Below are 26,206 nucleotides of genomic sequence, written 5' to 3' on the forward strand. Positions count from 1 at the left end.
ATTGTAAAGTCACTTACACCAAATTTGGGAATTTTAGGTGCCTGGCTTTAGATCAGTGGTTTTCAAACTGTGGTTTGTGACCCAGTACTGGCTCATGGAATGGATCGTGGTGGCTCTGGTCAGCACCACCGACCAGGCTGTTGAAAGTCAAGCTAAGGCAGGCTAATCCCTACCTATTCTGACACCACACTGTGCCCTGGAAGTGGCCAGCAGCAGGTCCAGCTCCTGGGGGAGAGGCCATCGGGCTCCATGTGCTGCCCCTGCTCTGAGCACCGAGCTCCAGTGGGAGCTGGGGAGGCGGTACCTGCAGGCAAAACGCGGAGCCGTTTGCAGGCCTCTGCCTAGGAGGTGGACCTGCTGCTGGCCGCTTCTGGGGCGCAGCGCGGTCCATGGTGCCAGGACAGACAAGAAGCCTGCCTCTGCACCCGGGCTGCGCCGCTGACCGGGAGCCGCCTGAGGTAAGCCCAAGCCCCAAGCCCCTACCCCAGAGCTGAGCCCCCTCCAAACTTGGAGCCCCTTCCTGCATCCCAAGCCCCTCATCCCCAGACCCACCCCAGGTCTGAACCCCCAGTCCAGAGCCCTGACCCCCTCCTGCACCACAACCTCCTGTCTCAGCCCTGAGCCCCCCCAAACCTGGACCCCACTCCTTCACCCTAAACCCCTCATCCCCAGCTCTGCTGGGTCACGGGCATCAACAATTTTCTTCAACTGGGTCGCCAGAAAAAAAGTTTGAAAATCACTGCTTTAGATGATAGAATTCTAGGTAAGTGGCCTAATCTGCAGATAGGGTTGCCAACTTTCTACTCGCACAAAACAGCACACCCTTGCGCCACCCCCTGCCCGTCCCTCCCCAAGGCCCTGCCCATGCCCTGTCCCCTCTTTGAGGCCCCGGCCCCACTCACTCCATCCCCGCCTTCCTCTGTCACTTACTCTCCCCACGCTCACTCACTTGCTCATTTTCACTGGGCTGGCTCTAGGGGCTGAGTATATGTGATCTCAGGTTACCAAACAATAATTGATTTTCATGGCTCTCCATAAGATGGAGGTGACAATATTTCCATACTTTACCAGGGAGCTTTGAGTTAAATGAACTTTGGATGGAAGGGCTAGAGAAGTGTATCATTATTACAATGACAGGAACTGAGCTAGGGTTAATCATGCCAGTAATTGACTTCTGAAGCTGTTTGTTTGGAGAGGGGAGTGGGTTCAATGTCCTTTGTGTGAGAATCAATAATGTTCTATGCCTGTCGCTGTGACTTTGGCCAATAATCAAGCAAGGCCAGAAGTGAGGGCTCCCACATTTTTCCAAAAAAACCCACAGGCTCTGTTAAACATTAACAGAACCAACCTGCTCAGAAGGCTCCTGTTGCAGAGGGCTTGCTTTTCCCTCGCCTCTGGTGAAGGCCTTGTGGATTACAGCATGGGAAGACTGACCAGGAAGAAGGCTGTGGATCCCAGGAAGAAGCCTCTCTTTGTTCTTGCTGCTGTCCTGCTGCTCAGCTCAGCATGTGCAGGTAAGGAGGGTACTAGTGGAGGCTCATGTGGCACCAGAGGCCGCGGGCAAGGAATTTGAAGATTTGACAGATGTAGATTCTGGCAGTGAATTCAACTGATGGTCCCTACACTACACAATCCAATGTGTATATCAGGTCCCTGCTAGAGCCAAGTGAGTTTTGGTAAGAAAAGTGACTGTAGAAATGACCTTCTTACCCCCACATATTGGTTCCACCACGTGTCTGTGAGGCAGGTCCACCAACTTGGCTTTACAAAAGTAATTACAGCAACCCAATGATCAACTAAGTTTACACTGCAAAATCTTTATTAGCAGTAGCTAAGTATGAGGTAGACAGTGCTAGATGGAATGTTCAGTTTGGCAGACTTAGTAAATTAGAAAACCGACTTCTGTCTTGAAAATGGAACGTGTCTGATCTGAAAGAAGATATGGGACCCTATGGCTGGTTTAAAAAAAATCACTGAAAAACTGTTCTCTTATGCTAAAATCCCATGGAAGCTGCACTTCCTACAGTGTAACTCGCTGCTCCTTCCTTCGTTTGCTGCCAATTGCTGTTCATGGAAGGCACAGGACTATCCTTTCTAATCAGCCTTGCTCAATCATACCATTGATCACTTGCAGTCAGAAATGCAACCCCTGAGCCCAGTTCTCCTTTCCCCGTCCACACAGGCATGGGTAAGTCCCAATAGATTTCAGTGGGAGATTCTCATATCCTGCAGTGTGAGACTTGGGCCCTGAGTCTCTTGACTCTCAGCTCCTTGCAACATTCAACAATGGTCCCTCCAGGATGTTTTTGTAGTGTCCTCAGTTGGGATAGCATTTTGAAGCACTTGGAGGAGAGGAAGGTGATCAGAAACAGTCAACATGGATTCACCAAGGCAGGGGTGAAAGTAACTTAAAGGACTTACCGATACGCCAGCGTCCTGAGCGGGGGAGCGGCCTCAACTGAAAGAGGCATGGCCTTTCAAGATTTAAAGGCCCTGGGGCTTTAGCTGTGGCTGGGAGCCCCAGGGCCTTTAAATCACCCCAGAGCTACCAGCTGCAGAGGTGGCTGGGAGCCCCAGGACTCAGATGTGAATTACAGGGCCTGGGGCTCCAGCCACTGCAGAGCTCCGGGCCCTTTAAATCCCCACCAGAGCCCGGCTGCCAGAGCTCCGGCGGGGATTTAAAGGGCCCGTGGATCCCCACAGTGGCAGGAGCACCGGGCCCTTTAAATCCCCACTTGAGCCTGGCTGCCAGAGCTCTGGTGGCACTTTAAAGGGCCCGGGGCTCCCCGCAGTGGCTGGAGCCCTGTGTCCTTTAAATCACCACCGCGGAAGCCGGTTCAGACCGGCACGGCGTACTGGCTCTTGCTGGTACTCCGTACTGGACCATACCGGCTTACTTTCACCTCTGCACCAAGGGCAAGTCATGCCTGACCAACCTGATTGCCTTCTATGATGAGATAACTGGCTCTGTGGATATGGGGAAAGCGGTGAATGTGATATATCTTGACTTTAGCAAAGCTTTTGATATGGTCTCCCACAGTATTCTTGCCAGCAAATTAAAGAGATATGGATTGAATGAATGGACTATAAGGTGGATAGAAAGCTGGCTAGATCGTAGGGTTCAATGAGTAGTGATCAATGGCTCAATGTCTAGTTAGCAGCCGGTATCATGTGGAGTGCCTCAGGAGTCGGTCCTGGGACTGGTGGTTTTGTTCAACATCTTTATTAATGATCTGGATGATGGGATGGATTGCACCCTCAGCAAGTTCGCAGATAATACTAAACTGGGGGGAGAGGTAGATACACTGGAGGATAGGGATAGGGTTCAGAGTGACCTAGACAAATTGGAGGTTTGGGCCAAAAGAAATCTGATGAGGTTCAACAAGGACAAGCATAGAGTCATGTACTTAGGAAGGAAGAATACTATGCACTGCTACAGGCTGGGAACCGACTGGCTAGGCAGCAGTTCTGCAGAAAAGGACCTGGGGCTTACAGTGGATAAGAAGCTGGATATGAGTCAGCAGTGTGCCCTTGTTGTCAAGAAGGCTGTAGCAGGGCAGTAAAACTACTCCTGCCCTGACGGGCTGACAACAGCCCTGGGAGACGGCTATGGTAGGGTACCTAGGCTGATTGGGGGAACAGCCTCAGCTGAGGCCACACCCCAATCAGCCCACAGCTGGTAGGCTGGAGCTAAGACAGAGTCTCTCTCTATCTTGCTGAGAGAGGAGAGTCTGGCTGCTGGGAGCCGAGCAGGGTACCTGAGTGGAGCAGGGCTGGGGAAAGGCTAGAGGAGCTGGGGAGCTCCAGCCTTGAAATCCCCCAGGCTGCAGGCCTTGATAAAGGCTGGAAAGGTACTGGGGCTGCAGAGGGGCAGCCAAGGGTAGGCAGAGGCAGCAGGTCCAAACCCCTTTGCCTATGATGAATGGCTTGTACACTGCAGTCTGTCCCAGTGAATGGGGGCTATATGGTGCCTGGCAGTAGCCAAAGACTGAGGCAAGGTGGAGATAGGGGGTTGAGGTTTCCCCTGACTGGGGAGACCCAGATTGTGGGTTGCTGCAGTGGGCATAACCCCTGGGTAAAGGGGCACCAGAGTCTGGGAGGGACACAGGGGCCAGCGGCAAATGGAATGTTGGCCAGCAGAGGGCGCTCCAAAGGCTGAAGAGCTAATTCCCAGTGTGACCAGTGGGAGGCGCTGTGCCAGTAAGTCGTCACACTGCTTCAAGGGCCAACGGCATATTGAGCTGTATTAGTAGGTGCATTGTCAGCCGATCGAGGGAAGTGATTATTCCCCTCTATTCGGCACTGGTGAGGCCACACCTGGAGTATTGGTTCCAGTATTTATCCTCACATTACAGAAGGGATGGGGACAAACTGGAGAGAGTCCAGCAGAGGGCAGTGAAAATGATTAGGGGACTGGGGTACGTGACTGATGAGGAGAGGCTGAGGGAACTGGAGTTATTTAGTCTGCAGAAGAGAAGAGTGAGGTGGGATTTGATAGCAGCCTTCAACTACCTGAAGGGGGCTTCCAAAGAGAATGGAGCTCAGCTGTTCTCAGTAGTGGCAGATGACAGAACAAGGAGTAATGGTCTCAAGTTGCAGTGGGGGAGGTTTAGGTTAAATATTAGGGAAAAACTTTTTCACTAGGAAGGTGGTGAGGCACTGGAATGGGTTACCTAGGAAGATTTTTAAGGCCCGGCTTGACAAAGCACTCGCTGGGATGATTTAGTCGATGCTGGCCCTGCTTTGAGCAGGATATTGGACTAGATGACATCCTGAGGTCTCTTCCAACCCTAATATTCTATGATTCTGATGATATGATAATGATTTGTAAGGATTTCTTGTTTCTGTTTTAAACATGGCTTCAAGGTTGTTTAGAGAAGGAACAAAAGTTTAGGGTGCAGTGGAGAGAGAATGAGCATGGAGAAGAGTCAAGCTTTTCAGCGGGGTTGCTGTGACTTTCCTCTGGTGTTATCTGGACTGTTGATCTTCTAAGTCACACCAATCCTCAACTCTGGGAGCCAGCCTTACCCTGCTCTGCTAAGAGAACCCCCACTCCCGGGCTGCTCACGCACAGCCTTTGGCATGTAAGCCACTCCTAGCTACATGAGTGAGCACTTATGGCCAGCCGCTGCTTGGATTGTGCAACCTAATGACACCAGCCAATATCTCTGGCCCCACACACAACCCTAGAAACCTCTGTCTTGCAGTGTCCAATTATGCCCGCTGGACGCTGCAAACTTATATGAGTTCATCAGTTTAACAAATAAATTGCTATGTACCAGGCTTGTTATCCCAAGGGGAGTCTCTAACACACTTCAAACCAAATGCACTGCTTCAGGCAGAATAAATGAACAGATTTATTAACTATGAAAGATAGATTGTAAGTGATTATAAGTCAAAGCACAACAAGTCAGATTTGGTCAAATGAAATGCAAAACACATTCTAAACTGATCTTAACATTTTCAATGCCCTTACAAACTTAGATGCTTCTCACCACAGGCTGGTTGCCCTTCAACCAGGCTCTCCCCTTTGATCAGCGCTTTAGTCGTTTGGCGGGTGTCTGTAGACGGAGGTGGAAGAGAGAGAGCATGGCAAACATCTCTCCCTTTTATCATGTTCTTTCTTCCCTCTTGGCCTTGACCCCACCCCCTTCAGAGTCAGGTGAGCATTACCTCATCATAGTCCCAAACTGACCAAAGGAAGTGGAGGGTGACTCATGTGAGAGTCCAACAGATCCTCTGTTGCTGCCTAGGCCAGTGTACATAGTTTCTGTGAGGCTGGGCTGGGTTTGTCCCATACATGGCCTGATGAGGTGTGAACTGCCCCACTGGAGAGTTTTGCCTGGGCTTGTTTTAAGCCATGAGGACATTCTCAGCCTCATAACTGTATACATGAAATTACAACCTATAACATTACTACAACCACAATGCTCAGTGCATCATGAGCCTTCTGCAGACACCCGACATAACAAACTTTGCATTGGATACCGCACAATCATATTATAAGGATGAACATGGGGGTGCAGGGTGTTCCCCTGAGGTACAGAGCATCACAGTTGCATCAAGGATGAATATGATCTAAAAGGCACATTTTCAAATTGTTACCTATGTCATTTCTGCACAATATATGCATGCATGTAAAAGTGTCACTGAGTATATAAAAATATAGCATTTCTGTAGTGTTCTCCATGCAAAGATTTTAAAGCACTTTACAAATGACAATACATTTAACTTCACTATATACCTGGCAGATTGCTTACTATGGCAACGGACTAAACAAAACACTAAGGGCTTGTTTACATGGTGAAATTTACCAGCCTAACTACACCAGCATAATTATACCACTCTAGTTAGACCAACAGCCTATGTTGACAGGGAGTTTATACTACTTTCAGAATGATGAATGCAGCACACAGAATAAACAACCATTTGGGGCACTGTGGCAGATGTGTTGTCTTGCAGGTGGGGACTGGGAGCTCTGCCTTAAGGGACTAAAGAGGGACCTTAGTTTGCTCTTGAGTGATCCTCTCTGGCTGGTGCTCACTGAGTTGCTGATAGGATCTGGAGATCCTCTAGCCATCTCTAGATCTACAGTGACTAAGAGAGAGTAGCCAGGAATGCTGGAGAGTGGAAGTGGAAAAACACATGCAAGAATTACACAGACCAGAGTGGGCATGTGCTTCACAGAGGTATGTCAACAGTCTGGGCCTTTCTGAAGCCAGTCAGAACTTCATTGGGTCACATGTTGTACAAACATGGAGCAAAAGACTGTCCCTGCCCCCAAAACGTCACAATCTGAATAGTTACGACTCTAGCTGATCTATCTGCTGGGGTTTCCAAGCCTAAGAATCACTGTTACTCCTCCCAGCCTCAGCATATAAGAGCTTTACTGCAGCTGAGCTGCGTGTGTCAGTTCCCTGCCACACCAACTTATCTGCCTTGCAGCAAATTCTTTATTACCCTGCCAGTCCAAACCTTGCCTAGCAGGTAACAATCAGTGAACCCCAATTCCCGAGTTCCCCAGAGACATCTGTCTGGAGTTCTCAGCCCCAATGGCTGTAGCACTCACGGAACTTTATATAGTTCACTGCTCCTTGAAAGAGACAGTATACAGAAGCTTATTAATTTAACTGGTGTTGACAAACCCTCCACTTCAACTAAAGCACGAAGATGGTTTATAGTTAAAAAAAAAGGAGGGGTACGTTTATTAATAAAAGGGTATTGGGTTAAGTGATACCAAGTATAAGGAATAAAGCTAGAAATGGTTACAAACAAACAAAAATAAGAATACACTTCTAAGACTTCAATCTAACTTAACAAACTAGAGTCCTTTGTTCAAAGAAGTTTTTCTCACCCATCTTTCTTCCAGTCTAACTTACCAGTTTTTTTAGCCAGGGTCCTTCTCAGATTTCAAAGTGCGTGGTTTCTTTGTCTCCTTAGGTGAAGGATAACTTAAATTAGTGGTTCTGTCCCCTTCTTGTCATAGTCCAGTAAACCTTTGAAATACATTCTTGAAAAGGAAGTCCAGACGAAGTTTCTCTTTCCTGCTGAGGTGTAGACACCAGGTTGTTTTCTCCCCCACTTGTCAGCTCTGTTTACCTTTTATGTAGATGTACCCTCATCAGGACCAGCTCCAGGGTTTTTGCTGCCCCAAGCGGAGAAAAAAAAGCAAAAAAAAAAAAAAAGCCACGATCAGAGGCAGCTCCAGTGCGCCGCTTTCTTCTTCAGCAGCAATTTGGCGGCAGGTCCTTCCTTCTGAGAGGGACCAAGGGACCTGCCACCGAATTGCCGCTGAAGAGCCCGATGTGCCGCCCCTTCCCCTTGGCCGCCCCAAGCACATGCTTGCTCAGCTGGTGCCTGGAGCCGGCCTTGACCTTCATTGTCTCTGCCTGGCTGGTCAGAAAAGCAAATACACACTCTTTTGTCTAGGGCAGATTGAACTACATATTGCTTGCACATTTTAAGAACATAATTCCAGCACATATTTATAATTCTCTGTACATCCCTGTGCATATACCACATGATGATTTTTGGGACCAGCAAGTTATCAGTTTGTATACGATAGATTATGACAACAGTATGTTAGGTGCCATGAGTAGGTCAGGTCTGATGAGTTGCTGACACACAGCAGTGAACCATCAATAGGCCTCAGTGCCACAAGAGTACTATCCTCATTTTACGTGGGAAAAGGAGGCACAGAAAAATTAAGTGACCTGCTGAAGATCACACTGGAAGGCTGTGGTAGAGTGGAGAATTGTATCCCATGTCTCAGTGCAGTGCCCTAACTACAAGCCCATCATCCCCTTCCCCTCCATTTGCTCTTTCCCAGTGTGCATACACAGACTAGGCATGCATGTTTTTGTTTCTTTCTCACTGCAGGGCAAGAGGCCTATGTCCCAGGGCAGCCCTGCTCTGACTTTCAGACTGCAAGCTTCTTACAGGGCACGAAACTTAAGGTCCAGTTTCTTCTGTTCACCTCCTCAAACCCCAGCTGTGGGCAGCTGATATCACTTGGCAATGACATCAAGAACTCCAACTTCAATACCAGCCTGGACACCAAGATAATAATCCATGGCTTCAGGCAAGCATAAACCGAGCTGGACACTTTCAGTCTCAGCTACCTCAGAGATCTCCTTCTCTCTCCTCATGTCATATCTCAGCTACTATTATTTATTATTTGTATTACCATAGAACCTAGGAGCCTTGGTCATGGACCAGAATCCCCAGGTGGTAGGCACGGCACAAACCTAGAATGAAATGATATTCTTTTCCCCAAAGAGTTTATAATCCACAATCAGGCAAGGTGCTTAAACTGGAGGGGAAGATATTCCATGTCAAAAGACCTAAATTTCAAAATGTCAGTGAAAAATCTAGTCAACATTTCTAATTCCAACCAAAAAAAAGAAGAAAATGATAATTTTACTTTTTATGACATTAATTCACCCTCATCTTGAGATGAGCGGCAGAGCTGGTCAAAATACTTCAAATTTCAACATTTCAATTAAATTTTAAAATTTCAAATTTCCACAGGTTTAAAAAATCAGGGCTATCCCCCCACCCCCTCCCAAAATTCAGTCTTCTCCCCTGATTTTTTACTGTTTTTCTTCATGAAGAGTCTTTGCTTTGGAGTTTTCTCCCTCTGTCCCCCCGGCCATTCAGTGCCTGGATTTCTTAACCTGCTAGGAAGCCTGCCAAACCTACCTTTCTTCTTCTCATCCTGGAGACAGAGAGTTTGAGCTGGGGTTTTTTACAGCTGTGGCCATTTGGTGGGTTTCTTTTATTTGTGGGAGCATCAGCCAGCCCATAGCTGATTTTAAATCATGTTAGTTTAATTTCTGGGGTGAGTGAGACATAATAAAATGAAATCAATAAATAAAATACGTGCAGAGGTAAATACATATCATTTTATGGAAGAGGAATTGTGACACAGAGAGGTTAAAGCCCAAATTTTTCAAGGTATTTAGGCATCACTGCACTCAATATTGTAATGCCCAACTGATTTAGGAGGCTAAACCTCATTTTAAAAGGGATTTAGGCACTTGGAAGCCAAAATCAAATACCACGGACAATTGACAGGATTTTGGCTCTTGAGTGCCTAAATCCCTTTTAAGAATGGGATTTAGGCTTCTAAATCAATTTGGTGTTCCAGCGCTAAATGCCTTTAAAAATCTGGACCTATGCGATTTGCTCAAGATCTCTGGTAGCAGAGCTAGGACTAGAAGCTCCTGGTGCCTAGACTTCTACTCTGTTCACTAGACTATACTCTCTCTATGGAAGGAAATTTCTTCTTGACCTCAGCTGGTGATCAGCTTAAGCACTACAGCAAGATTGATGCCTCTGGCAATTTCACTCAAGCTGTTGTCACTGCAGGTGTTAGTTTGCATCATGTAAATGTTTGGTTTCTTTCTGACTCATAACGGGCAGGATGGCTATAGGTGAAAACAGCCTGTGAACTGCAGTGAAGGAAGACTGTTTGGGGCTATCTGAGAGTAGACAAAACTTTCACCTACCTTATGGCAGTCCCAGCAGGGAGATTTTGAGACACCACCCCAGAGGGGAAGTCTGCATATGTGCATGCCCCATTTTGGAAGGCATCTGACATATTTATTTCTGATGGCTCACCAGAGCACTGGGCACAAAGCCCTCTTGGATCAATGGACTCATGGGTGCATTATTCCGAGCTGCCAAGCTGAATGTGGTCGCAGTTGACTGGGTTTATGGAGCTACAAGAACCTACCCTGGTGCTGTGGAAAATGTCATGGAGCTGAGCATAGAGATCTCTCGTTTCATCAGCAAGTTGCTGGTAGGTGGAAATGAATGTCTGGGTGGGAGGAGCATGGCCAAGGGACAGAAACAGGTGCAAATGCAAATCAACCCAGACAGAAGCTTCCACTCTGACCTCTGCCGTTTATTCCATAATAAGCTCACTGCAGTGGCCAAGCAGATACCCAGGTACCCAGATCCTCTTCCTCCTGAGTATCACAGCCCAGCTGTGCACTGAGCTGTCATCTACTGCTCCAACCCTTCAATCCGTGGGTCTGTGTACTAAGGACACTGACTTTCTCCACCTCTTGCCCCCTCTCATTTACCCTATTGTATAGATTGTCACACACTGGAGTGCCTAGCATTGTGTTTTACTTTATTGTATTGTACCATACTGCATTGTCCTGTCTATATCACAGGACCCACACAGTATTGTATCCTTATATATTGTAGGCACAGGCCTTGATATGCCATTGCTTTCCCCCTGTGTTATCGTTTACATCTGTGAAAAGTGAGTCTCAAACACTATCAAAGCTGTGGTGGTAGGATAAATGTGTTGTGTCCTGTCCCATTATACTGTATTGCCTCAGAATGCGTTGCCCTGTATCTGTTGCATCCCATTATATTTGACTAGGGTTCATGGTATCATATCACATCATATTGACCTTTATTCAGAAAACACTGAAGTAAGTGCTTTAGTCCCATTCAAGTCAATAGAATCTAACCTATGCAACTAAAACCAATGGAACAAGAGAAAACAACATCAGCATGGGGTGGAGAGGTGACGAAGCCATGAGAGAGCCCTTGTCCTTCTTGTTCCTGCTGAAGGGACATCCAGGTGATGGGGCAGTGTCACCCAACTAGGAGGTTCTGAGGGAAGTGCTCCAGAGTGAAGATAGCCCAAAGGGAGGGAACTTGAAGGGGGCTGGAGGAGATGACCACTCTGACTTGGAGTGATCTTGTGTCCGTGATCAGTATGTCAGAAAGAACTAAGAAAGGATAATATCCACCACTCTTCATTTCTCTCTGGTTACCCACCCTATGCACTGAGAGAAGCTGTGCAACCAATGAGCAGTGCACAGTACAGGGGTCAGGAAACCGGGCTTTGCTACTGATCTGCTGTGTGACTGTGTAGATCACTTTTCCCTGTGCCTCTGTTTTCCTATCTGTAAAATGGGGGTAAATAATAGACTCACCTCTGAAAAGTGCTTTGAGACCCTGGGGTGAAAAGTACTAACTATTATTACCAACTCCTCAGGCACTCGGAGTGTCAGGGACATCTATCCACCTCATTGGGGTGAGCCTTGGAGCACATGTTGCAGGTCTGGTGGGGCAGTTCCATGAAGGCCAGCTGGGAAGGATTACAGGTATTGTAACATTGGATCCAAGATTCTCCCAATGGCCCAGAACTGTGAGGACAGAAAAAGCATGTCAAGGTTGATGGGAAGGAATTGATAATGGTCCTTTAGCTGAGAAGTCTTGGGCTCGTGGGTACTTCTGAGCTACAGAGCGCTTCAGGAATGTTTTTTCTTGGAATAATGGCCAGCAACCCTCTGATGAGCACAGGATTTCACCTGCAGGTCTCACTGTTCAGACTGTGAAGAGCCCGTAACATTTTCACACACAGTCAAATTATAAAATTCACACCACTTGCTGGGTGAGTGGAGACCAGTTGCCACTGCACCATCAATTAATGATGGAAAATCTAGACCCAATGAGAATCAAAGCATTAATACTTGAGAATAGTTTTGTATGTTCACACCAATACTAAAGAATTATGTGTGACTGAGAGCAATAGGAATGAATTATAAAGAGCTGACCTTTTCAGCTCAGAGCTTGTACCATCTTAGAGGAAAAATGTCCTGGCTGGGAAGTCTAATTGGACCTGGTTCTAGGGGAACCACAAAAAAGCTTGCATCAGATAGTCCTTGCTGGCCCCTCAGCGCAAAGATCACTCCTATGTTTCCAATACAAAAAGAACAAAAGACATGCTTTCAAGTGAATAGCTTTTATTTCCGATTAAGGAAGAACAACAACAAGCAGGAACAGCAGTACAGCTCCCAAGAGAGAGCACAGTGTGTGTGACTCACTCTGTAGAGCTGCCATGTTGAGCTAGCTCAGTCACAGGGCACACTTTACACTCAGAGGTGCATTACATACAGTCCGTCTAGCTACCTGCACCACAATCCTCTTCCTCTACATTTGAAAAATACGTGCATTATTATGATTAGTTTAGTCTGATGTTAGGTCTGTGTATATGTTATGGCCCAAGTTATTTAGCAGAAGGGGAAATTGGCACATTGCTCTTCCTCTATTTCCTCATAAGCATTTTGAGATTCACCTTCAACAGTAACATTATTATTTATATCCTCGCCAGGCGTATAAAAGTAGCATCATTTTCTTCCCCAGTAATTACATGCTCACCAACCTCACATTCAGGGCCTTCTGCCCTTTCTGAACCTTTAACTTGTAACAGTAGCTCAATATGTGTCTTCCTTCTTTCCCCTTTTACCTCTGCCAGGTAGATTACAGGCATCAATACCTTCTGGCAATTCCCTTTCCCCACTCTTTCCCACCCTGTATTTCACAAGTGTACCAGAAATTATATCCAATTTCCTGTTCCCTTTTGCGGCCTGAAGACATTTGGATCAGCATCTGGATTTCTCGGTGCTAACCTAAACTTTTCCAACCCAAGGCTGGTTCCAGAGTCTGCACTGGCTCTCTTAGGGGGAAGAGGGTGGCAGTGTGTCTGCTGTTAAGACTTTAGTTCTATCTTGATACAGGGCTGGATCCTGCGGGGCCCAAGTACACAAAAGCCAGCCGTGAGGAGCGCCTGGATCCTGGAGATGCTCTCTTTGTGGAAGCCATTCACACCGATACAGACAGTAATCTGGTTTCTATTCTTTTCAGCCCACTGCTTCTCCCCACCCTGCGTTCATCATTAATGCCCGGGAACGTGGTTAGTGTATAGCTGTCAGTGTGGCCCAGTGGCTAGCTCCAAGGCCAGATTCACATATAGGCAAACCAGGCACCCACCTAGGGCCCACATTTTGGGGGAAGGGGCAGGAGGGAGGTGATTTTTTTTACCAATGCAAATTTGTGTGCAAACTGAAAGAACTTCACTCAGTTGAGTGAGTGGCATTGCAACCTGGTGCGCTGGGTTGCAGTGCCCCTCAAGTCTGGCCTGGCTGCCCCTCTGTCATGGTGAGTAGTGCCCCAAGCAGTGGCAAGACTAGCAGCCAGTCCTGGCAGATCTACACCATGACCAGACCAGCTGAGGTGAGCGGATTATAGCGCTGTTTGTTATTAGAAGAGAGGGGCCTAGAAAGTGTATGTTTGCCTGGGACCCAGAGTTGGGTTAATCTGGCCCTCTGTGGCTCTTCCTTCTAGGTCAGAAGATAATAGGCTCAAGTCTCACATTAGGATGTTGATGTGTTTTGGTTAGATTTTCTTTCCAGAAGGCTTAACTCAAATGATAGTAAAAATAAATCTGGCCATGAGAGCTTTGTCTATACTAGAAGCCCCATCAACAATAGCACCCCTGAGAATTACATTGTAAATTTCCCCAGTGTAGATACAGACAATGTCAAAAAATTCTCAAATACTGCTCCTCCCTTTGTCTCTCTTCATCCCCAGCACCTGAAAGCAGCAGATCAATGAATGGGCAGGAATTCAGGTGGAGGAACACACAGAGAGAGCTTCTGCTGGGACCAGCTCAGCATAGCTCCTGGTTTTGCCAGGAGAACATTGTTTCTGCTGAAACTAATCAGTCCAGCTTCTCCAAGATTGGGCAGGGGAGAAGGTTTCCTTTCAATTCCTGAACAACCTGAGGCTCTGACAATATATTTCCATTATAGATTCTTTGGCAGCTTTTGCAAAGGTTGGGGTGCAAGATCCAGTGTCCTCGCCTTATGTCATCTCTGGTCATTACATACTGCTCCCAAAATGACCCTGGAGATTTCAATTCAATATTCTTCTTCACTTCCTGTCCTAAACTGTTATGCTGCGCTGATGGGCTCTGTTGAACATTTCCAGTGATTCCTGTGAATATGTAAGGCCTCACTCCTCCTCCTTCCACTAACTTCAGGGGAGTTAGTTCACATTTATTCTGGTGTAAGCAACAGCAGAATCAGACCCAGAGATAGTACAATTACTTATTAACCTTTGTAAAGCACTTAGGAGTCAATTTAGATGAAAGATGTTATAGAATAATAATGCTTTGCCTTTCTGTAGCACCTTTCCTCTGAAGACCACAAAGCTCTCTATAGAGACTTATGAATTAAGCTTCATAACTCTTGGGAGGGAAGTCAGTATTATTTCCATTTTACAGCAGGGGGAAACTGATGCCCAGAGACATTAAGTGATGTGTCCAAAAATACAGAGATCATCAGTGGCAGGGCCAGACATGGAATCTAGGCCTCCTGACTCCCGCTCCTGTGCTCTAACCACTACATATCACTGCCTCTCACAGATAATTACGCAGGGCAAGAACATGGAAAAAGTCTTGCCCTTCATCACAGCCCATCATCTTCTCCTGAAGTGAAGTCACAATGGTGACTGATGACCTCACAGTCATTTCCTGGCAAACACACCATAAAGTCACAAAGCCAGAACACTAACACCACTGGGGATCAGGCAGGGTAGCCCATAAGGGAGGGGGAAACAACTCCTAATTCAGTTGCAGATCTCTGCAAATAAAGTAAAGGAAAAACAGCAAAAAGGTGACCAGAGAATCATTTCCCAAATTAAGATTTCTCCCACACAATTTCCTTCAGTGTTAAAGTCCCATTAAAACAAAGGCCCAGGTGAACACTCTCCTCCATGCTTCAATACACAAGGATGGAGCAATCTGTACAGTGCAAACAGATGGCAAGCCACCTGAAATCCTCCCTTAGACTGGTAAAGAAAGCAGCATATTGTGTGTGGGCCTGGGGCCAGCTCAGATACTCTTAGGTACATCATGTTCTTAGGACTTTGGAACATGGAAAATAGCAGCTTCCTCTAGAATGTTTCCCTAGAGAAGGAGGAGCAGGAATAATAGCTCAGGAGGGTTTTTTGCTCTTTGCAGATTTTGGTATCCGGATTCCTGTAGGCCATATTGATTACTTCATCAATGGAGGCAAAGACCAGCCTGGATGCCCCCAGTTCATCTCATTAGGTGAGAAGGATTCACGGCAAGTTGTCAAGGGACGTTCCCTTCATTTCAATCGGTCAGCCTGTGAAGCTGCTGCTTGACTAACAATTCCCACCTGAGCCAGGGTAGGGGTAGGGCAGACAATGCAGCAGGACAGTCAATGTGTAAAGGCCAAGCCACAGCATGACGGTATCATACAAGATCAGCCCATCTTGCCCAAGTTGCCTCTCAGCATTCAGAGAAGAAGAATGCCCCGATAACACTACCTGTGATTATGCAACAACACAGCAGCCGAAACACAAAGCACACTGAGGCCAGGTTTCCACTAGAAACTTTTGCCTGTACCTAGGGGGTGATTTTTTTAAATAATATTTGTATACCAGCAAAAGCCCTAGTGTAAATGCAGTTCTACCCGCAAAAAAAGTCACTTTGCTAGTATCGCTTATTTCACTTGGGGAACCAGTGTAAGCTAGAATGGCAGAAAACCTTTTCTTCTGGTATAAGCTTCATCTACACCGAGAGAGCCTGTCAGTGCAGCTTTGCTGGCAAACCTTTTCTAATGCAGATTAGGCCTTAGAATTTACTGTATATAGGGCTCTCCATCCGTAGGCCTCAGAGCGCTTTATAAAGAAGGACGAGTATGCGTAGCATCATTTTCTAGATTGGGAAACTGAAGCAAAGAGAGGCCGAGTTAGAGGCAGAACTGGGAGCTAATACCTATGACTCCAGAACTGCAGCCTTTTGCTTAGTCCACAGCTGCCCTGGAAAGGATGAGTGGAGGGGATTTTGAATGAAAATTTCAAAAACATCTAAGTGACTTGACTTTCAGTGGGACTTGGATGCCTAAATTGCTTAGGCACTTTTGAAAATTGTACCCGATGTGTCCTTCACAGACAGAATAAAGTGCTTCTTAACTTGCACCCTAGCTATTACTGCGCTGGACTCCTTAGAAATGCATAGAGCATCCACATTGGATCAAGAGGTCAATCCCTTCCTGGTCACCCTACCTGTAGTCTTGCTTTTTCTTGCAGGGTATAACTATCTGATCTGTGATCACATGAGGGCGGTACATCTCTATGTCAGTGCCCTGGAGAATTCCTGTCCTATGATGGCATTTCCATGCTCAAGTCATGAAAATTTCCTTGCTGGCCACTGCTTGGACTGTTACAATCCTTTCCTGCTCTCCTGTCCCAGAATAGGTATGATACCAGCCTGGGAACTCCACTGTCCAAAGGGAGAGGAGAGTAGAAACCTGAAGGTCTTTGCTGCAGGGTGAGGCATTTAGCTTGGATTTTTTTGAGCTGGGGACGGTCAGGAGCTACTCAGTTTCAGACCTGCCTAGGAAAGCATTCCAAGTGCATCTGTGGGATGAGATGTAAAACCAAGGTTCTGAACACCTGCGGCCACTGAACCCCCAATGGCACATTCCATAAAGGCAGGAAATGAACCTGAGCAAAGTCCCCAGATCTACTCCCCTGCCAAAGGTTAGATTTGTAGCTGACACCTCCCTCTGAACAGACTAAATCAAAATCCTGAATCCAAATTCCTCTGAATTTGGGGCAGGTTAGAAATCTGAGTTCAGATCTGGATCCAAAGTCTGTGGTTTGGGACCAACTCTAGTGTTAAACCTGGTCTCCTGGCCAAATTCCAATGTGAATAATTCAATTCCTGCTCAGGGCTTGTCTACACTAACATTTAGTTCACAGCAAGCTGGGGTGTAAATCTACCCTGCACTATCCTGCTGCATGCTAAGTATCTGTGTGGACCCTGCTGATGTGCATTAACTGCTCCTTAGTGCGCTCTGATGAATTGGGAGTAAATCAAAGTGCACAAATGAACCATTAGTGTATATCAGCAGGGTCCATATGGACACAGTGCACAGCAGGCTAGTGCAGGTAGATTTACACCCCAGCTTGCCACGTAATCAATGTTTGTGTGAATAAGCCCTTACATTCCCACCTGAAGTTTCAATAGGAGATGTTGTTCACTTACCTGCCTGACCAATGTGCACTTAAGTCAAAAAGTTTGGCTAGTTTAGAGAAGCAGCCAGAGTGTTTACCCTAAACTGAGCTGAACCTGAACTTCAATCCTTTTGAGATTCATCCATTGCTCCTACATCAGGATGCTGGTCAACGGTGGCTCTCTTCACCCCAGAGGTGGCTGCATTCCAGTACTGGTAGGATTCTCTCATGCTCCCCTGAGGCTGAGCTGGGCTGGGGGTGGGAGGAGGTGCACAGCTGGAAAGCCACTGGCTGGAAGCATTTTGCCCCGAAAGGTATGGTACCTTCTTTGGTGCTGGGGGAATGCACAATGGGAGTCACTAGCCCTCCCCCCAGCACAGCCAGCCTGTTTTCCCTAGGTACACACTGCACAAAGTGAGGGTGAAACCATACCACCCTGACTGGGAAGCCTTTTTACACTCACTTGACAGATGCAAAGGATGGCACAGGCTGCAGGGCAGTGGGGAATCAGGCCTAGAGGCTACAATATTGTCATCATGGAGCATGCCTGGATGCCCAGGTGACTCTCCTTACTGCTGGCTGCCCTGGTGATCACAGCGGTGTAACACTGGGTATGCTGGTGCAACCCTGCAGTGGAGAGCAGCTAGGATGCAGGCACTGTGGGCCTGTTCCTGATCTCACTGATGCTGGAGATAAGTAAAGACTATGTTGATCCACATCGAAATAGTGGGATAGGTGAGAAATGAATCAAGTGTTCCTGCCACCCATTCCCTCCAGGCCTTTACTCCTCCGCCTTGGCTTCATTTCTTTCCCTAGGGCTGTTGGAGCGCGGTGGAGTCAGCGTGGCAAAGCTCCCTGAGGAAGTGAAAGTTTACTTGGTGACTGCCTCCTCAGCCCCATACTGCAGTAAGTAGCAAAGAGAGAAGGAAGCCAGGCTGGTGGCATGAATGAACTATGGAGACTTTCCATTTATAGACTCATAGACTCATAGACTCATAGGTCAGAAGGGACCAATCTGATCATCTAGTCTGACCTCCTGCACAAGGCAGGCCACAGAACCCCACCCATCCAATTTTATAACAACCCCTAACCGAGGACAGAGTTATTGAAATCCTCAAAACTGGTTTGAAGACCTCAAGCTGCAGAGAAACCACCAGCAAGCGACCCGTGCCCCACGCTGCAGGGGAAGGCGAAAAACCTCCAGGGCCCCTGCCAATCCGCCCTGGAGGAAAATTCCTTCCCGACCCCAAATATGGCGATCAGCTAAACCCTGAGCATGTGGGCAAGAGTCACCAGCCAGCACCCAAGAAGGAATTCTCTGCAGTAACTCAGTTCCCATTCCATCCAACATCTCCCCGCAGACCATTGAGCAGACCTATCTGGTGGTAATCCAAGATCAATTGCCCAAATTAACAATCCTATCATAACATCCCCTCCATATACTTATCAAGCTTTGTCTTAAAGCATTTATGTCAGTGCTCCTGAAGAGAGTCACCGTCGTTGCCTGGAACATGTCGGTCCTTCCTCTGCTCCCAGTGGAAACTGTAGGTGCTTTGAGAAATGGATTCAGAGTGTATCTGGCTTCATGGTAGCTTCTGTAAATCCCTCAATACCTGCTGCAGAAATGCTGTATTGTGCTGTGCCATGTGCTCAGTGAGGAACAACAGACATTGTCGTGCCCCCCACACACGCTCCTCAGCAAGTCTCACTATCCCTAGGCCTTCGTCTGCAGCTATACACTGGGGGAGCGGAGGAGGGGCTGCTTTCACCAGCAGCAGAAGAACATCACTGTTACAAATGCTGGGATAACCCAAGCCACTGTCCTCTTCTGAGTTATAGACCAGCTTCTCCATCCAGCTCCATACCCATTGACTCCTGGAGAGATACTCCATTTTCCACCGGTGTACCTGAGAGTAGAATCTGGCCCTAGAAGGCATTTGAGATCTGGCCCCAGGGCCGGCTCTAGCAATTTCGCCTCCCCAAGCACGGCGGCATGCTGCGGGGGGCGCTCTGCCGCTCGCTGGTCCCGCGGCTCCCGTGGACCTCCCACAGGCGTTTCTGCGGACAGTCAGCTAGTCCCGCGGCTCTGGTGAACCTGGCACAGGCATTTCTGCGGAGGATCCGATGGTCCTGCGGCTCCAGTGGAGCTGCCGCAGGCGTGTCTGCGGGAGGTCCACCAGAGCCGTGGGACCAGCTGACCGTCCACAGAAACGCCTGTGGCAGCTCCACCGGAGCCACCTGCTGCCCTCCCAGCAACCAGCAGAGCGCACCCCGAGGCCTGCCGCCCCAAGCACGCGCTTGGCGCTCTGTGGCCTGGAGCCGGCCCTGTCTGGCCCTCAGCCTCATTTTATACCACACTCCTGGAGACTATAGAGGATAAGAGGCCTGATTCTTCTCTCACTTCTACCAGTGTTACACCTGTGTGACTCCACTAGTCTCAGTGGAGTTCCTACTGATTTACACTAATAAGAGAGGCGACATGTCTCCCACCGACACCTTCATTTTCTCTCTGCCACCTTCCCCACTCTCTGTCTGACTCTCACTCTCAGAAAATAACAGTGAGGAATGGAGTCCCAACAGTAAACAAGTATATGTCCAACTGAGCAGGCAGCCTGTTCCCTTTTTATGTCAAAGCTCTGCTTAATCTGCTCCATACGGTGCTGGAGAGGTCAGAACATGCAGGGGGTGAGGACAGACAGCCCTCTCATTGGTACGAGGCGAGGGTTAGTGCTGAAGGCATGGTCCAGCCAGGGACTTGTGCCCTCACTCTGTCGTGTGCTGTCTGTTGCCCAGTGTACCACAGCCTGGTGGAGTTTCACTTGCAGCAGAAGAGAAGCTTGGTCACCAACCTTGAGATCACCTTCCGCAGCAGCAACTCTACAGCCAGCATGAAGATCACCATGTGAGTGACAATGTGCACCTCTGACCTGTCTTTACTCCCTCATCTTCCTTGTTGCAGGCACAAGGATGTCCTCCTAAGCCACGTACGTGCATAGTGGTAGCACAAGTGACCACATGCAATCCTCACAAGGTGTCCTAGCAATGTAACTGAGTAGTTGATAACCTAACTGCTGGCAAAGAGAGAGACATCCAGCAAATACTAACCTCCCTTCCAGGGTCTGGCCATACATACCTGACTAATCAGGCAGCTGTCCTGATGCCCCTGAGATGTGAGCTGAAAATGGCTGTGGAGACATAAGCGTTTCTGTGCAGCAGAACAGTGGTTAACTGATCCATTGTAACTGCAGTTACTCAGCAATGAACCTGGAAGAGGGGAATCCACCGAGGCTGGGGACAGAGGCAGGTTTGGGACAGTAAGATCCACCTGGAACCTGCCATTTTCCCCAAAATTGTATCTGAAGTAAAGGGCCAGATTCTTTGACCCCTCCCTGCCCTGTGTCCTAACTCCGCTGGGCTTTCCCCAGCAAAGGAGAGTGCCCATCAGGCACAGAGCCAGTCTTGCTGGCTTCTACAGCTCCTTTGTCCCTTCCCCTAACCTCCAGCAGGATGTGTGCTGGGGGCCAAGGCCAGAGCAGCACCGGAGTTAGCTCCCAGGTGGTCCCTTTCTGTTGAGCCGAGCAGCAACTCCACTCAGCACAAAGTCTGGTCCAGATCTTTGAAGTGTGCTGCATCTATGCCTGGGACCAAGAGCAGCAGGGTGAGATACTCAGGGAAGGGCTGTTTCCATGGGATTTCCAGCCTGGCCAGTAACAAGAAGCACCGTACATCTCCATTGACTTCCAGCCTAACATTGCAGACCAAAGAAGTTTAGATGAATTCAGATAAGCAGCCAACCTTCTGGAGCTTGAACAGATACAAATCAAACCTCTGAGTTACAGACAAGTGAAGCCCAGGAAAGTTTAAGGCCAGGTCTACATTTCCCAACAATGTGTGTGTGTAGGTGCTTGGATCTGGGCCCCGCTCTACTCTAAACCTTGGTGGCTCAATCATGACTATTTGAGGCAAACAGCCATTCTGGTAATGTAAGGATGTCCACCAGGTGGCATGTGAGCTCAAGAAGGACAGGACATATGGAAATTGGTTGAGTTACAGATAGAGCCCTCTGAAGATACAAAATTTGTATCCATATCCAATCCCCAAACATGGTCTGCGGATATAAGATTTTCAGAGATTTGCAGGGCTCTAGTTACAGACATGCAATCTAAGGCCTTGTCTGTATTATACTGCTCTCTCTCTCTTTCTCTCCTTCACGCACACACACACACGCTTTTAATCCAGAATGAGTGGCTTTTTTTTTGGTTTTGCTTAAACCCCTTCTCCAAACAACATAATCTCACCTGAAAAAAGACCCTCTCATACCATAATAAGAGTGTCTGCCTGGGGTGAGCTCTACCACTATATCAGCTTAAATTCACATCTCAGGTTGTACGGAAGAAGCTTCCCACACAGCTATGGCCTACACTTCCTACATAATCAGGCCAACAGTTTCAAACTTGGTTACCTGCTTGCTTCCAAGTCCATATTTAGGCACTTAAATAGGTGACCAGACTTTCAAGCATGCTGAGCACTCAGCGGCTCCCAGGGACTTCAGTAGGATTTGTGGGTGCTCAGCACTTCTGAAAACATGTTGGGGTTAGGTTTTTTTGATGCCTACATATGGAGTTAGGACCCTAACTATAACCATCCAGCTTTGAAATGTTTGGCCATCATGTGCTCAGTCCCGAAGAGCCTCCACACACAGCGCTACCATTAAAGTCAACCAGAGTTCCACACACACAGGATTACTGGCAATAAAATTAACCAACCCTCTTTGAAATCCAGTGACTCTCTTCCCATTTGTTGGGGTGCATCCCACATGTTGAGTACATGCTGCAGAAAGAAGGATTTCCCTTGCTTTGTTTTACATTTTTCTTACCATTCATTTCTCTTATTTTATTTTCTGAGAACTGCAAACCAGACACAGTAAGCCAAATTCCTTCCCATATAACTCCACTAAAATCAATGCAATTACAGTAGGGATTAATAGGCCTCATTGTTCTTTATAAAACAGGCTTTTTCTTAGTGGATCTTATCAATACTCCTTACAGTCCTTTACCCTCTTGCTGGCAGTGGTCAGCACCTGACATTTCAAAGAAGGCAACATCCCCCACCCCACGCTTTGCCCACTTCATAATGTTCCTGGCCATCTGTGCAACATTTAGTGCTGTATTTGTTGGAGTGTCAGGATAGGATTACAAGACAGAGGGACAGAGGAGTGAATATTTGCTGATCTGGGGGAGCTGCTTTAATCATGTGGTATTAGAAGAAAGATACACAGCCACACCACACATTCTCCAGCCTTTGAAGAGGAAGGGCATATAACACAGAGAGATCCCCCTGGAGGAGGAGAGGGGTCTATTGGGACAGAGCCTCCCACCTCTCATGAAGTGTCAGATTGCCAAAGAAGGATCCTTAGATCTCACCAAGTTCTGTGCTGGTTCCTGTTAACAACCCCACCATCTCCAATGTTTCAGTAGACACCTGTGTCCCCATTCCCCTTTGCATGCTCACATGCTACTGAGAGATGGCCCCTTGTCCTCATTCACTTCCCTCCCTCTTCCTTGCAGACCTAAGCAGCAGCAGCTGGGCAAAGGGGTGCTGGCTCACCCAGTCCCACTGTGCCAGATAAATGCGGTAACGCTGAAGTATCTCCCCAAGTCGCAAATCTGGAAGAAGGACAAGGCCATCATCGTTGGCAACTTCTGTACAACCGCACTGCCTGTCAGTAATCGGTAAGCAGGAGACATCCTTTGAGCTCACTCCAGCCACAGTGCCTTTTTGGCTGGCTCAGTGCTTCCGCTTCTCGCCCTGTGTGACAGCACAATTCCTCTTGGGGTCACGCAGAAGCTAAGCATGTTAGTTAGAGCTTCTCCCCTTTCTCTTCTCTGCCTGTTGCTGGGTACCACATACAGCAGAAATGAAGGAGATATTGGGGAAGGACTGAGGTGCCACAAAGGCCTCTGTGTTCACCCACCTCCCAACCTTCCTTTGCATGCACACACACAGAGACAATTCAGGAAATGAATTACATGGGAGACACCCCTGATTTTAATGGATGAGCCCCACTGCTTCTTGTCTGTGCAGCACAGACTGTCCCAAAGACTGTGAACCATTAGAGCAAAGCAAATGTTTTGGGTTTGTTGTTTTTTTTACAAAGTATTTTGTCACCAAACAATGCATTTAGGCAGGTTCCAAAGTTATTTGCCAAATTTGGGTCATCAAATAGTTTTGGTTTGAAATAATATTTTTTTAGTTGTTTATTTATTTATTTATTTATTTATTTATTTAAAAATGTGTTTTATTTTAAGCAGACTGGATTATTTTTCCTGGATTTTAAATTCAGCCTCTGAACCAAAAAATCCATTATTTGCTGAACTGTAGTTACCATCCAGCCCTAGTTAGCATCTCCAAAGCAGGACAAACCAAAAGCAAACCTGTCTAACCTGGATGAGGTTTTCACCTTAATGCAACATTCCCAACAACCAGTGTTATGTTCCCAGCATACACAAAGAGAAGTTACATAAAAACATAAATACTCTTAATGGAAGGTTGCAACATAACACTACTTTATTGCTTAGAATTCAGAACAATAACACACATGATCCCAAAAACAGAGAGAGACAAAGCAGGCTGCTCCTTAAGGCAGAGAGGCACACGTAACCCCACCTTTCTTTAAGCTCGCTCTTTCCAGTCTGACTGTTTGCATGCTTTGCTACAGAGCCCACTAGCCTACATGCAGGACCAGGAAACCTCCCTCACACTTAAAGTGAGAGCTTGCAATTCCAACACAGCCCTTGATATACCATAAGCAGACCCCTAGACTTCACCTCATAGTCATTAGGAGACATACTCCTCATTTTATGCCTAGAGAGCCCATCCGAAAGCTAGACAGAGCAGGGCCTTTGTACAGGTGCATAAGCAGAAGAGGACACAAGAAGCCTCCCCACTCTCAGACCCCCACACATAGAGAAGATGCTACTGTTTCTCCAGAGTTCTTTTGAGGACTGTTCCTTTCCAGTGCCCCCTGGAGAGCAAAAGACCCACAAAGGTTCTAGGGGGATGGCAGAGTCATGACATTATGTTCCCGACATGAGTTTGCAAGGACCAGCCGGATACACAGGGGAACACATGCTGCATCTTCCTAAAGGCTGGTGCAGCAGCTGTGATCCCTTGCATGCTGGAATTCTGGGAAGCATTGTGCTTCCCCTTCCACAGTGCCCCCTAGTCGGGGCTGTGCCTAAATGGTACAATCTGGCCCATCACCTCAGACTGTTTGGGTGCAATGGCAAAGCCAAATTTGAAGCATCAGCGTGTGATGCCAGTTCTATGTGTACTGATCTGGCACCCTGTGAAAGCCCATATTCCTCAACACATTGTCCTAGCAGAGAAACCCAAAATCTGAGACTCCTCTAACTAATGCAGCAGCAACCGTGAAAAGGTGGAGATCAGAGAGAGTCCCTCTGAGGCTAGTCCTTTGACACCAGCAGGTTCTCACCCTTGGTTGTTTTAAGATTTGCCTAACTCCAGTGTGCTTCTCTCACAGTGAGAAGATGTTTTGCCTGTCTCAGTATGTGTCCCTGACAGCGAGCAGGCCCTTTGAACATGACCTGGCAGTGGCCTGTGCATAGGAGAGTGCCCTGGAGCATGTAGCATGCACAGGCACAGCGCTGGGCTCCAAAATTTATTTCCTCCCTCTGGACGATACTTCCTCCAAAAAGGACAGAACCAGTTGGATTTTTCATCCACCCACCTTGAGGATAGAATGAATAACAGCTCTGGGAAGAGAAGTGCACTGCCGAAAGGAAAGACTATGGTCAAGTGGTCAGACTGGCAGATTGGCAGTTAGGATTCGTGGGCTCTATTCCCAGCTCTACAAATGCACCATTGTGAGACCTTGGACAAATCGCTTAATCTTGGCTTCTCCCATTGTCAAAAGGGCTGGTAATAATCATCTTTCAAGAGGATTGTGAGCGTTAGTTAATTCCTTAATGTTTCTAAAGTGCTTTGAGTTCTTCACATTAAATGCCCCAGACGTGCAAATATTATTGCTATTAGTGAACATGCAGCTGTGTGGCTTTGGATTTTGTAGGGGAAGGGGTCATTCCCCTAGCAACACACACACACAGACGTAAAAATAAGTAGCCCGGGCCATGGATGCCTACAGAGTCTGAGGCCCTCTTGATTTCATATGAGTGGTCCTGCCGTGTAATCAGCATTGATATGTTTTCTCTTATCATGACAAGACTCCAGCTGCTTTTCTGGCTATCTGATTGTCATTTTGTGATGGGTCTCTTTGGCAAAGTTGATGTGTCCTGTTCTTGGATACTCAGATTTATCAGAGCCAGGAATGTTCAAATATTAAAACAGACCATTTATTAGTAAGAAAAAAACCACACCAAAACCACTCTGAAAAATAACGCTCAGCCCTAATTCAGGAACCCATCTACGTTTAGATGCTCAATAGCCCTGGCAGTTGGAGATCAAGAGATACAGCCAGAGGAGTCAGTGACGAGCTCTGCTCCGAGGGCTGGACAATCTTTCTGTAACTTCTTCTGCAAGAGCTTTGCATCTAGCCTTGGGAGAGGGGCCCTGCGCCTGGACACTCAGGCCTTTCCTGGCAGTAGTCTCTCAGCCAGAGCTCATCAGTCTCTTTTAGGGCCAGTCCCTTTCCTCAGGGGTTTCCCAGTCAAACATGTTTTAATAAATACCTAAGAACATCAGGGTTCTAACCCCTGAATTGGCCACCTCACCAGACAGACAGACTTGAGGTGGAGAAGCCCTTTCCTTGCATGAGAGAAACTGAACACAGAGGTCGAGAGAACAGCTGGCCAGCAGAAGCAAGTTGGGA

The 26,206-nt window shown here is 47.4% G+C and overlaps 1 protein-coding gene across 1 annotated transcript; it reads left to right on the plus strand.

The window, feature by feature from the left end:
• The first annotated feature begins 1,347 nt into the window (after positions 1–1,347).
• Positions 1,348–25,414, plus strand: PLA1A (phospholipase A1 member A). The gene is made up of 11 exons (XM_030534048.1): positions 1,348–1,514; positions 8,380–8,581; positions 10,126–10,303; positions 11,522–11,630; positions 13,047–13,148; positions 15,332–15,421; positions 16,429–16,596; positions 18,175–18,264; positions 20,152–20,260; positions 22,926–23,090; positions 24,902–25,414. Exons 1-11 carry the CDS (start codon positions 1,421–1,423, stop codon positions 24,984–24,986), a joined length of 1,392 nt encoding a protein of 463 aa, XP_030389908.1. The 5' UTR covers positions 1,348–1,420; the 3' UTR covers positions 24,987–25,414.
• Positions 25,415–26,206: the final 792 nt, after the last annotated feature.

This window comes from Gopherus evgoodei, chromosome 1 (genome assembly GCF_007399415.2).
Source record: "Gopherus evgoodei ecotype Sinaloan lineage chromosome 1, rGopEvg1_v1.p, whole genome shotgun sequence".
Taxonomy (NCBI): Eukaryota; Metazoa; Chordata; order Testudines; family Testudinidae; genus Gopherus; species Gopherus evgoodei.